Source organism: Chrysochloris asiatica, unplaced genomic scaffold, assembly GCF_000296735.1.
Source record: "Chrysochloris asiatica unplaced genomic scaffold, ChrAsi1.0 scaffold00198, whole genome shotgun sequence".
In the NCBI taxonomy this organism is placed as follows: Eukaryota; Metazoa; Chordata; class Mammalia; order Afrosoricida; family Chrysochloridae; genus Chrysochloris; species Chrysochloris asiatica.
In genome coordinates, this window is record NW_006408716.1 from 906,094 (window position 1) to 919,080 (window position 12,987).

General features: G+C 39.1%; 1 protein-coding gene across 1 annotated transcript; it reads left to right on the forward strand.

The window, feature by feature from the left end:
• Positions 1-1,820: 1,820 nt before the first annotated feature.
• LOC102839898 (transcription initiation factor TFIID subunit 9-like) lies at positions 1,821-2,600 on the forward strand. Its single transcript, XM_006872449.1, has one exon. It carries the CDS (start codon positions 1,821-1,823, stop codon positions 2,598-2,600), a length of 780 nt encoding a protein of 259 aa, XP_006872511.1.
• Positions 2,601-12,987: the final 10,387 nt, after the last annotated feature.

Sequence of the window (12,987 nt, forward strand, 5' to 3'; positions counted from 1 at the left end):
TTTGTTTCTAAAGTGACTATCTTGTAAGAAGCATATTAAAGGGTCCTATTTTATTTTGCATTCTGACACTTAGTCTCTTGACTGGTACATTTAATCAATTTAAACTCAGTGTATTTATTTAATCTGGAGTGATAAAGTCAGCATTTCTAACCCACCAACCACTCCTAGGAAACCTTATGCTCTATGAGTTTTAACCAACATGGCAGCATTTAACAGCAATAAGAGTGCATTTACTGGGAGTCTTGGTGTGGTGGTATAGGATAAGCACTAGACTGCGAACGGCAAGGGCAGCAGTTCAAGTCCACCAGCCACTCCTTGGAAACACTATACAGGGTCTCTATGAGTCAGAACCAACTCAATGGCACTTAACAAAAACATCAATAACTGCTGTGATTCTTTTGTGTATTTTATTGTGGTATTGACGATTTCTTTTTTCTGTAGATCTATGTTGAGTTCGTTTAGCTATTAGGTTTTCTTTTTATTTTCTTGATTTAGTATTTATGGTTTTTCTTTTTACTTTGGTTTGAAGGTTCATAAATTGTGTCTTGTGGTTCCCTTGTAATTTACTTTTATCTTTCTAAATTTAAAACATCCCGTACTATCTTGGCTTTTTCTCCATTTGGAAGTTCAGTATGTATAATGCATTCCCTGTTTTTACTTTGAAGTTGTCCTTTACAGATTAATATTGTGTATTCCATATTATCAGTCAATTCAGTTCTTTTGTATTTAAGATTTGTTTTTCTCTGGGTTGCTCTCTGGTGATGTTTCCATATATCTTGATCTCCAGTTAGTTCTAATATAGTTAGCTCTCTGTCCAGCAGACTTCTTTTAGCATTTCTTGAAAGTTTGATCTAGCATTTGCACATTGCCTTAATTCTGCTTGTCTAGAAATTTCCTAATTTAGTTTTCATATTTGGAGGGCAGTTTTGCTGGATAGATAATCCTTGTTAGCAATTCTTTCAGAGTTTTATACATGGATTTTATATATGTATCTGCCACTGGTCTATTGAGTCAGACTGTGGTGGTTTGCATGTTGATGTGATGCTACAAGCTATGCCACCGGTATTTTAAATACCAATAGCATACGCTCATGATGAATAAGGTCCAGCTCAGCTTCTAGACTAATATTTAGCCACTGAAAACCTTATGAATAGCAGTGAAATACTGTCAGATAGCACCAGAATATTGAATATTGAAACATAATGAATAGCACCGGAATATTGTCAGATAAAGTGCCAGAATTGAGCTCCTCAGGTTGGAAGACACTCAGAATACAACTGGAGAAGAGTTGCCTCCACAAAGTAGAGTTGACTGTAATAACACAAATGGAGTAAAGCTTTTGGGACCTTCATTTGCTGATGGAGCACAACTCAAAATGAGGAGAAACAGCTGCAACTATCCGTTAATAATCAGAACATGGAATGTAACAAGTATGGATTGAGGAAAAGTGGAAGTTGTGAAAAATTAAACGAAACATAATAAGATCTATATTCTAGGCATTAGTGAGTTGAAATGGAACGGTACTGACCATTTTGAATCTGACCATCATATGGTTTTCTGTGCTGGGAATGACAGATTGATGAGGAATGGTGTCAAATTCATCATCAAAAAGAACATTTCATCCTCACGGTGGGACGTGAGGTGCTCAAGTAGGGGCGGTCGGACCGGGAGCTGTGAGGACCATGTTGCAGCCAAACATCTTACTCACAGGTACACCAGGGGTTGGAAAAACTACACTAGGCAAAGAACTTGCATCAAGATCAGGACTGAAATACATTAATGTGGGTGATTTAGCTAAAGAAGTCTAATCACCGGATATCATGGAGTCTGGCAAGATGACTTCTTCCAAGAGCATGCCGAAAGACACACAGATGATGGCACAAATCCTGAAGGATATGGGGATTACAGAATATGAGCCAAGAGTTATAAATCAGATGTTGGAGTTTGCCTTCCGATATGTGACTACAATTCTAGACGATGCAAAAATTTATTCAAGCCATGCTAAGAAAGCAACTGTTGATGCAGATGATGTGCGATTGGCAATCCAGTGTCGTGCTGACCAGTCTTTTACCTCTCATCCTCCAAGAGATTTTTTGTTAGATATTGCAAGGCAAAGAAATCAAACCCCTTTGCCATTAATCAAGCCATATTCTGGTCCTAGGTTGCCACCTGATAGGTATTGTTTAACTGCTCCAAACTATAGACTTAAATCATTAAAAAAAGAAAAGACATCTGCCTCTGTAGGAAGACTAACAGTTCCACGGTTAAGTGTTGGCTCAGTTACTAGCAGACCTAGTACTCACACACTAAGCACACCAACCCCACAAACCATGTCTGTTTCAACTAAAGTAGGGACTCCAGTGTCCCTTACAGGGCAAAGGTTTACAGTACAGATGCCCACTTCTCAGTCGCCTGCTGTAAAAGCATCAATTCCAGCAACATCAACAGTTCAGAATGTTCTGATTAATCCATCATTAATTGGGTCCAAAAATATTCTTATTGCCACTAATGTGTTATCATCACAAAATACTGTTAGTGAACCATCAAATGCATCGAAAAGAAAACGAGAAGATGATGATGATGACTGTGATAATTTATAATCTAGCCTTGATGCATGTAACTTGCATTCCTGGTTTTATAATCCATTGTACTTAAACGTGCATGCTAAATGTTTTCAAGTTGTGTCAGAAAAGTTAAGTTAATTAGCATTTAATGAGTAAATAGAATACTTTTCAAAAAAAAAAAAAAAGAACATTTCAAGATCTATCTTGGAATATAATGCTTTCTGTGATAGAATAGTAACCATATGCCTACACAGAAGGCCGGTTAATACCACTATTATTCAAATTTATGCACCAACCACAAAAGCCAGTAGTGATGAAATTGAAGAATTCTACCAACCTATTCAGTGTGCAAGGAGCTCTGGTAGCATAGTGGTTATGAATCAGGCTGCAAACTGTAAGGTCAACAGTTCAAAACTACTGGCTGTTCTGTGGGAGAAAGATGAGGCTTTCTGCTCCGGTAAACATTTACAACCTTGGAAACCCTGTATAAGGTCGCTGTGTGTCAGAACCGACTCCACAGCACATAACAACATTTCCATGTGAAATTGATCAAACATGCAATCCAGATGTATTGATAATTGCTGACAATTGGAATGCAAAGGTTAGAAAGAAAAAGAAAGGATTGGAAGTTGCAAAATCTAGCCTTGGTGATAGGAACAGCACTGGAGATCACACAATAAAATATTGTAAGACTAATGACTTGTTCGTTGCAAATATCATACATAAACAGAATAAAATGATGGGGGACCTTACCACATGGCATACAAAGATATCAAAATGATGCCATCTGTGGAAAGTAAGAGCAATGGAAAGCTCCATGGCATATGTTAAAACAAGGCCAGGGGGAAACTGTGGACCAGACCATCAATTGCTCACATGCAAGTTCAAACAGAAGCTGAAGAAAATGAAAACAAATCATGAGAGTCAAAAAATGACCTTGAACATGTCCTACCTGAATTTAGAGATCATCTGATAAACCAATATGATGCATTAGACACTAAAAAACAAAGACCAGTAGAGTTGTGGGATGACATCAAAAAATCATACAGGAGGAAAGAACAAAGGTCAATGAGAAGATAAGAAGTAAAATATCAAAATGGATGTCAGAAGAAACTGCAGCTTGTTCTCCAGCATAGAGATGGTAAAGTAAATGAAAAAAATGAGAAAGAAAAACAATTTAAAAGAAAACTTCACAGGGTAACTCAAGAAGACAAAATCAAGTATTATAATGAAATGTTCAAATACGTGGAGTTAGAAAACCAAAAGGGAAAAACACACTCAGTATTTCTCATGCTGAGGGAACTTAAGAAAAAAATGCAAGCCTTAACTTGAAATATTGAAGGATTCTGTGGATAAAATAATGAATGATACAGAAAGAATCAAAAGAAGATGGAAAGAATACAGAGTCACAATACCAAAAAGAAATGAAAAATATTCACCCATTTCAAGAGTTAGCATATGATCAGTTAACTGAAGGAATAAGTCCAAGGTGTATTAAAGGCATTTGCAAAGAATAAGACACCAGGAATTGATGGAATATGAATTGAAATATTTCAGCAAACTGATGCAGAACTGGAGGCACTCATTCATCTTTGCCAGGAAATTTGGAAGACAACTACCTGGCCAACAGATTAGAAGACATCCATATATGTGCCCATTCCAAAGAGCAGTAACCCAACAAAATGTGGGAATCATTGGACATTATTATTAACATCACATTAAGTAATAATTTGCTAAAGATAATTCAAAAATGGCTGCAACAGGATGATCACGGGGAGCTCCCAGAAGTACAAGTTGGATGAAGATGAGGACATGGAGTGAGGAATGTCATTGCTAACATCACATGGATCTTGGCTGAAAATAGACAATGTCGGAAAGATGTATACCTTTGCTTTATTGACCATGCAAAGGCTTTCCACTGTGTGGATCTTGACAAACTATGGAAAACATTGCAAAAATTGAGTGTTCTGAAACACCTAATTTTAGGCAGACCCTGTCCATAGACCACGAGACAATCATTCCAACAGGACAAGGGAACATTGGAGGTTTCAAATTAGGAAAGAGGTGTGTCAGGCTTGTATTCACCATATTTATTCAATCTGTACATTGAGCAAGCACTCTGAGAATCTGGGTTATAATGAAGAAGAACATGGCATCAGATTGGAGGAAGACCCCTTAACAGCCTGCAATATGCAGATGATGCAACCTTGCTTGCTGAAAGCGAAGAGGACTTAAAATATTTGCTGATGAAGATCAAAGATCACCACTTTCAGAATTGTTTGCATTTCAATGTAAAGAGAATAAAAATGGTCACTAAAGACTTCATTTTGCTTGGCTCTACTGTCAACAATCATAGAAGTAGCATGGTATTTTAAATAGCTCTATATGCAAGCCATAAGGAGCTCTGGTAGTGTAGTGGTTACGAATGGGGCTGCGATTCGCAAGGTCAGCCCTTCGAAACTTCCAGCTGTTCCGGGGGAGAAAGATGAGGCTTTCTGCTCCCGTAAAGATTTACACCCTCGGAAACCCTGTTACAGGGTCGCTATGGGTCGGAACCGACTCAATGGCACTTAACAACAACAACAACAAAGATTTCCAGCCTTGGAAACCCTGTACAGGGTCCCTATGAGTCAGAACTGACTCCGTGGCACATAACAACAACAATATGCAAGCCATGGTATTTTAAATAGCTCTACATGCATTTGAAAGGAGTCCTGGTGTGGAGCTGTGGGTTAATGCACCAGACTGCAAAGCTATTTGAACTGCAAGGTCTGAGGTTCCTCAGAAACCCTATTCAGGGTCACTATGGATCCGAATCCACTCATTGGCACTTAACAACAACAGCAACATATACGTTTGAAAGTTGGACAGTTAAATAAGGAAGACCTTAGAAGAATTGATGCATTTGAGTTACGGTTTTGGAGAATATTGAAAGTACCATGGGTTGCTAGAACAACAAATATATCTGTGTTGTAAGAAGTACAGCTAGAAAGCTCCTTAGAAGCCAGGATGGTGGGACTTCACCTCTCATAATTTGAACATGTGATTAGGAGGGACCAGTCCCTGAAGAAGTCTGGTAGTGTAGTGGTTACGAATCGGGCTGTGAACCTCACAGTCAGCAGTTCGAAACTACCAGCTGCTCCGCAGGAGAAAGATGAGGCTTTCTGCTCCTGTAAAGATTTACAGCCTCGGAAACCCGGTACAACAGGGTCGCTATGGGTCGGAACCGACTCCACGGCACATAACCACCAGTCTCTGAAGAAGGACATCGTGCTAGATAAAGTGAAGGGTCAGCAAAAAAGAGGAAAACTCACAACAAGATGGCTTGGCACAGTGGTGGCAGCAGCGGCCTCAAGTGTAACGCAATTGTGAGGATGGCAGAGGATCAGGCTGTGTTTTCATTGGCTCACTACTAGTCAGAACTGAGCTGATGCCACTTAACAGCAGCATAGCATAGTGGTTAGGAATCAGGCTGCGAGCCTTAAGGTCAGCAGTTCGAAACTGCCAGCTGTTCTGTGGGAGACAGATGAGGCCTTCTGCTCCCGTAAAGATTTACAGCCTCGGAAACCCTGTACAGGGTCGCTATGAGTCGGAACCAACTCCACGGCACATAACAACAACAACAACCTTATCTTCTACATGATTTCTCCTGAGAAATCAGAGCTTTGGCTAATTTGTTCCCCCTTGCTGGTAACGTTTTTTTTTTTTCTCAAGTTGCTCCCAAGTTTCTGTCTTTTCTTTTGTTTTTGAAAGTTTGATTACGACATTTCTTGGTGACTTTCCTCTGTCCTTTATTGGGTACATTGAGCGTTTGGATGAATATCTTCCCTTCTTTCATGATTGTCTTAGGTGGAGTTCTCTAGAGAAGCAAAACCAATGAAGTTTATATATGCATATCTGAAGAGAGCTTTATATAAAGGAAATGGCTGACACATTTATATAGGTGGTTAGCTCCAAATCAGTGGATTCGATTTCAGGCTGGAGGTTTCTGACTCATGTAGCTACAGAACTGATGAACTAAGATAGGAGGTCTGGCAGATCTGACAGGTAAGAAGGCAGGCTTCTGATGACTCCCAAAATTGGTAGGCTACTGGTTCATTTCTACAAAACCAGAGTTGGAGAATGAACTAGATACAAGATCTGTACCCAGAAGACACCAAACAAGTCTACCCTGATGCCCAGTATTCTTGAAACAGGCCACATCTCAAGGAAGCTTCCCTTCACTTGATTGGCTGCTCATAGCTGACCTCATCATCGAGTTGACTCCATATACTATATCTCGTCATGTGTGGTAATACATTTTAACTGTCAAATCACTTAGAATCCTTCCCAGTCAAGTTGACACAAAATCTTAACTATCGCAATGATACTAGAGATGTTTTTGCTAGCAAATTTTTGACAATTCTCTCTGGAGTGGTTTTTTTTTTTTTTTTTTTTTTTTTTTTTTTTTTTTTTTTTTTTTTTTATCCTCCTCCTGTTCTGTAATTCACATCAGACAAAAATGTTTCCTCTTTATAGCATCTTACATAATACTTGGGCATTCTTCTTTTTCATTTATAATTTTTGCGTTTTTCTCATACAAATGGTAGCCAAATAATTCATCCTCTAATGTGCTGATCCAATCTTCTATTGATTCTATTCTATAGCTTTTTCCAGCCAATGTATTATAGCTGAAATTTTAGTGTTAATGTTGGATTTCTAGTTGCTGTGTTTGCAGTATGCTAAATTACCATTTATTTCATCATTTTGCTCCTATATTGTTTTCCTGAATGCTTCTTGGGTTTGTCTGTGATTACCCTGAGCTCTTGGCGATCCCCTGTACAAGTCTTTTGAATTCCTTACCAAGTGGTTCTATTACCATGTCTTCCTCAAGGAAGTTACATGCGTCTTTATTTTGGTGATTTGCCTGAGCCATCTTGTCCTGTTTCTTTATCTGATCTCAAGTTGCCTTTTGTTTCTGAGCCATATTGGTATCTCATTTATTTGTGTGTTCTATGTTCATTTGTTCCAGCCTGACTTTTTGTATTGTTTTCCTTTGATACATCAATGTAGGCAGTGTGGGTGTGCTACTTCTGTCAACCATTTGGCAGCTCTGGAGTGCTCCCCACTTGTCTGAAAGTGGATAGAATAACTGTGGGCTGAGGCCATGGGTCTATGTTTCCTGGGTCTAGTAGACATCAGCTTTGGGTAGGGTTAACAGATATTGTCCACCATCTTTGTTAATCCAATGGTGCAGGAGTGGGTGGTAGCATTCACCCATTGGATGAGGTGGTAGCTGTGGCAGATGTGACTGACTAGTAGGGAAGTGATACCCATCTCCTGCTAGATACAGCAGAAAAAAAAATAAAAATGGGAATGAGGGACAAAATGAATGAAAATAAAAGAAGTGGAAAGGAAAAAATAAAAGGTAGTGTAGCAGTTGCTCATGACTGTAAAGCAGTAGGGATCACCCACCCACCTCCTGAGACACATGATAGTGGCCTCAGTGGGATCAGGTGGCTGTCATGTGACCTGTGTGAACTCTAGCACCTGGTTGCCAGAGAAATGCTGGCAGTACATGAAGAGCAGTAAACCCTTGGGATCCTGTGCTCCTGGCACATGCTATGAGAAACCCAGTGTGTTCCATGCGTGTGTATACTCCAACCAGGAAGGCAATAGATATCTGACCTATGACATGCACATGCCCCTACTCAGAAGGTAGCACATGTTTGGCACATGGTCCATGTGTGAACATGCACTGATCTGGAAAGCAGGTGCTAGACACACTGTCTGTGTACATGTGTATTTTAACATGGAAGGTAGCGTGCGCTTGGTGACCTAACAGGAAAGAGTTGGGTATGTGAGGCACTGTCTAGAGCCACACAGCGAAGGCTGAGGATTTGTGACATGACGTCTGTAAGCTCAACTGTACCAGGAGTTTAGCACACATTCTATAGGCATTGGTTGTGGTCTGCTGCATGTGGTTTGGTGGATGGCCCATGAGAGACAGTTCACACAACCTAGAAGGGTGAGGGTGGCAAGGGACTATCACTGGCCAAGGACTTATTGGAGCATGAGGGGTCTCACCTCTAGCCATTAATAGGGTGTCAAGTAAGGCACGAGAGTGTACCTCTTTGGCTGACTTTCACTGGTGTGGGCTCAGTGTACTTCTGGAAGACTGCAGACAATTATCCTGTTCATGCCACTATTCAGTGAAGTGGTGTGTGATGTGAAGCATCTGCAATTCAGTGTCTCCAGGCGTTCCCTGCTACATGGGCCTACAACAAAAATGTCTAGGGACTACTGCTAATGAGTATCCCCATTAATTGGACCCTTCCCCATTCTGCCTTTGCTCATGCCACTAGAGTTTTCGCCCACTTCCCTGCAATTTTTGCTGGTAGATTTAGCTTGTGCTCTGCTCACCTTGCTTCATTTTGGCTTTATTTTACCCTGTCTCTCTCTCTCTCTCTCTCTCTCTCTCTAATTGGGGATTCTGTAAAGTTGGCTTCTCTTCACTAATCATATGGCCTGCTGTGTCTCAGAATATCCATGGTGTGTCAGACCCCAGATCCATGGTGAACAGCTTGCTTGATGTTGTCAGAGCAAACCGTCTGTTTTGTATTTGTTTTTGATTTTTTTTTTCCAAGAAGTATGTTCTATTCTTCCAGTTGTTCCAGGTGAGTCTACATGTCATTTCAATTGGGTGTCCAGCCTATTTCCCTGGGCATATTCTAGTCCCATTTTAGATAATTCAATCAGTTATAGGCTGAAGAAGGGCTTACAAGCTTTCTGTAATCATATTTCTCAATATTCCTTTCTATCCCACTTAAATGTCTATACAATAGTAGGCAGGGAAACCAATATCCACATAACAGTCAAGCACCTTAACACCATCCCACCTCCTTTACTCATTTAGACTATGTCTCAATTCCCATATCATAGAGCCCTGTTGTTCCAAGGATGTGCTTATCACAATCTACCACTATCCCATTTATCCCATGCTTACCTACCTAAGTCGTCCCCTACCATCCCTGTTCATCTACCCCCCTCTGACTTCCTGTGCACTGCTCTCCCCCTTCTATTTATTTGCCTTCCATGTCACCCAAGTTATCATCTATCTATCCCCTGACATGTGAGTTACTGGCCCCTCTCTCCCACCATGGTAACCATCAAAGAATTATTCTTGGGTATGGAAGTCTTTTCTTAAGAGTTTACAATAATGGTATTATGCAATATTTGTCTTTTTGTGCCTCACTAATGGGCTAATGCGTCAGACTGCAAAGTTGTTTGAACTGCATGGTTGGTGGTTCAACCTCACCAGCTGCTCCTTGGAAACCCTATACAAGGTCGCTATGGGTTGGAATCGACTCAACAGCACTTAACAACAACAATTTCACTTACCATTATGTTCTCAAGTTTCATCCAAGTTATGAGGTGTGTTGCACCTTCGTTATTTTTCAAGGTAGCATAGTATCACATTGTGTGTATGTACCAGAGTTTATCCACTCTTCTGTTGATGAGCACTCAGACTGTCTCCATCTGTTTACTATTGTGAATCGGGTTGCAATGAACATTGGTGTGCATGTCTCTACTCATGTTCTAGCTCAGATTTTGTGTGGATATATACCAAGTACAGGAATTGCTGGATCAGAGGTATTTCTATCTCCTATTTTCTGAGGAAGTGCCATACCAATTTTTCAGAGTGGTTGAGCCATTTTACAGTCCAACAGCAATGTCGGAGGTTCCCAGTTTCTTCAAACTTTACAAGCATCTATTGTCCTCTGCTTTTCTGAACTTCACTGTTACTGCTGGAGTGAGATGGTATCTCAATACTGTTTTGCTTTGCATCTCCCTAAGCACTGTGGGCTAATGTTTCAGACTGCAATGTCTTTTGAACTGCAAGGTCGGTGGTTCAAGCTCACCAGTTGCTCCTTGGAAACCCTACAAAGGTCGCTATAGGTTGGAATTGAGTCAACTAATAGCACTTAACAACAACAACAACAATGGGCAATGATTGTGAACATTTCTTCGTATATTTGTTGGTTGCCTGAATGTCTTCTTGGCAAAGTGTCTGTTCTTGTCTTGTGCCCATTTTTTAATTGGATTTTTTGACTTTTTCTTGTAGATGTGTTGTTTTTTGACTTTTTCTTGTAGATGTGTTCCTATATACTTTAGAAACTAGTCCCTTGTCTGATCTGTCATTGCAAAAGATTTTTTACCATTCTCTTGACTCCCTTTTTACTGTTTTGGTGAAATCTTTTGATGCACATAAGTTCCTAATTTTTAGTATTTCCCAGTCATCTATTTTATCCTCTATTGTTTATGTGTGTGTTTGCCATGTTTGATAGTCTGTTTATGCCATGTATTAAAATTCGTGTTTGTCCCTATCTTTTCAGTGATGATCTTTATAGTTCTGGGATTTACGTTTACATCTGCAATCCATGTTGAGCTAGTATTTTTTAATAGTATCAAATATGGGTGCTGTTTCATTCTTTTGCAAATCGATTTTCAGTTTCTCTAGCTCCGTTTGTTGAAAAGACTATCTCTTCCCCATTTAATATATTTTGGTTCTTTGTCAGAGGTCAATTGACTATATGTGGGTGGATTTACTTCTGGGTTATCAATTCTGTTCCATAGAGTATCTTTCATTGTACCAATACCGGGCTGTTTTGACCATTGTGGCCCTGTAGTAAGTTTTTAAATGAAGAAGTAGAAGTCTCCAACTTTGTTCTTAAGTAGTACTCTGCTTATCCGAGGTCTCCTCCCCTTCCATATGATTCATTGATCGTTTTTTCCATGATCATTTTTTCCATGTGTTCAAAGAATGTTTTTGGAATCAGGATTGTGTAGATTGATTTGGGGAGTATTGACATTTTTACAATATTAAGTCTTTCTATCCATGAGCATGATATATTCCTCCATTTTGTTGTAAATCTCTTTCTTATTTCCTTGTAGTAGTCTTTTGTTTCTCCGGTTAGATTTATTCCTATATATTTATTTAATCCTTTCGGTGGCTATTGTAAATGGTATTGTTTTCCTAGTTTCCTCTTCAGAGCTGAATTTATTGGTATGGGGGAATTCAACTGACATTTGTATGTTGATCATTTACCCTGACACTTTGGTGAATCTTCCAATGAGTTCCAGTGTTTTTGTTGTTGTTGTTGTTGTTGTTTAGTTCCAGTATAAATCCCAAAGTTCCAGTCTTTGGGATTCTCTCTACATAGGATCATACCATCTGCAAGTAAAGAGAGTTTTACTTTTTCTTTGCCAATTTGGGTGACTTTAATTTCCCTTTGTTGCCTTATCACACTAGCTAAGACTTCCAACACAATATTTGATAGGAATGGTGATAAAGGGAATTCTTGTCTGGTTCTGTTCGCAAAAGGAATGCTTTGAGTCTCTCCATTGAGAAATTTCTTATCTTGAGAATTTTCTCTTCAATTCCTACTTTGTTGAGTGTTTTTTATCAGGAATGAGTGTGGGATCTTGTCAAATGCGTTGTCTGCATCAATGTATGTAATCATGTGGTCTTTCTCTATGTTGTGAATTACACGGGTAGTTCTTTCTACTATCAAAACATCTTTGTATCCTTAGTATGAATCCCACTTGGTCATGATGTATTATGTTTTTGATGTGTTGTTTAACTCTATTGGCTAGGATCTTATTGAGAATTTTTACATATATTGATGAAGGATATTGGTCTATAATTTTCTTTTTAAGTGATGCCTTTCCCTCATGATGGTTATGCTTGTTTTGTAAAATATATTAGGATGTTTTCAGTTATTTTCTATATTCTGTTATTTTCTATATTCTGAAATAGATTGAATAGAATTGGTTATTCACTAGTAAAATCATCTGGTACTGGACATTTGTTTGCAAGTGTTTTGATTACCTTAGCAATTTATGTGTTTTTTATAGGTATGTTCAGGTTTTCTACTTCACTCTGTAAATACAGGTCTTTGTTGGTGTTGGTGCTAAGTGCCATCGGATTGGTTTTAACACATAGCGACACTGTCTAGGGGTTTCTGAGGAACACCTGCTAGGTTTGAACTGCTGACCTTGTCAGTCACAGTCCCATGCTGATCCACCATGCCAAATGCATTGGTTTCCTCAAGATTTTTAAATTTGTTGGAGGACAACTCTTCATAGTACTGTTATTATCATTTTTATTTCCATTGGTTCCGTTGTAATGTCACCCATGTGGTTTCTTATGTGTATATTTTGTGTCTTTTTTTGGGGGGGGGGTGGTGGTTTGCCAATGGTTTGTCAATTCTATTAATTCTCTTGAAGAACCAGATTCTTGTCCTATTGATGGTTTCTATCTCTAATCTTTATTATTTCATATCTTCTGGTCTTTTTCTAATTGTTGTGTTAATGTGTTGGTCTTTTTCTAATTGTTGTGTTAATGTGTTGGTCTTGTTTCTTTTTTTATGTTTTTTTTTTT

Bases quoted from the DNA above. Each gene is read 5' to 3' on its own strand.
- LOC102839898 (XM_006872449.1), top strand. From the start codon at position 1,821: ATGGAGTCTGGCAAGATGACTTCTTCCAAGAGCATGCCGAAAGACACA.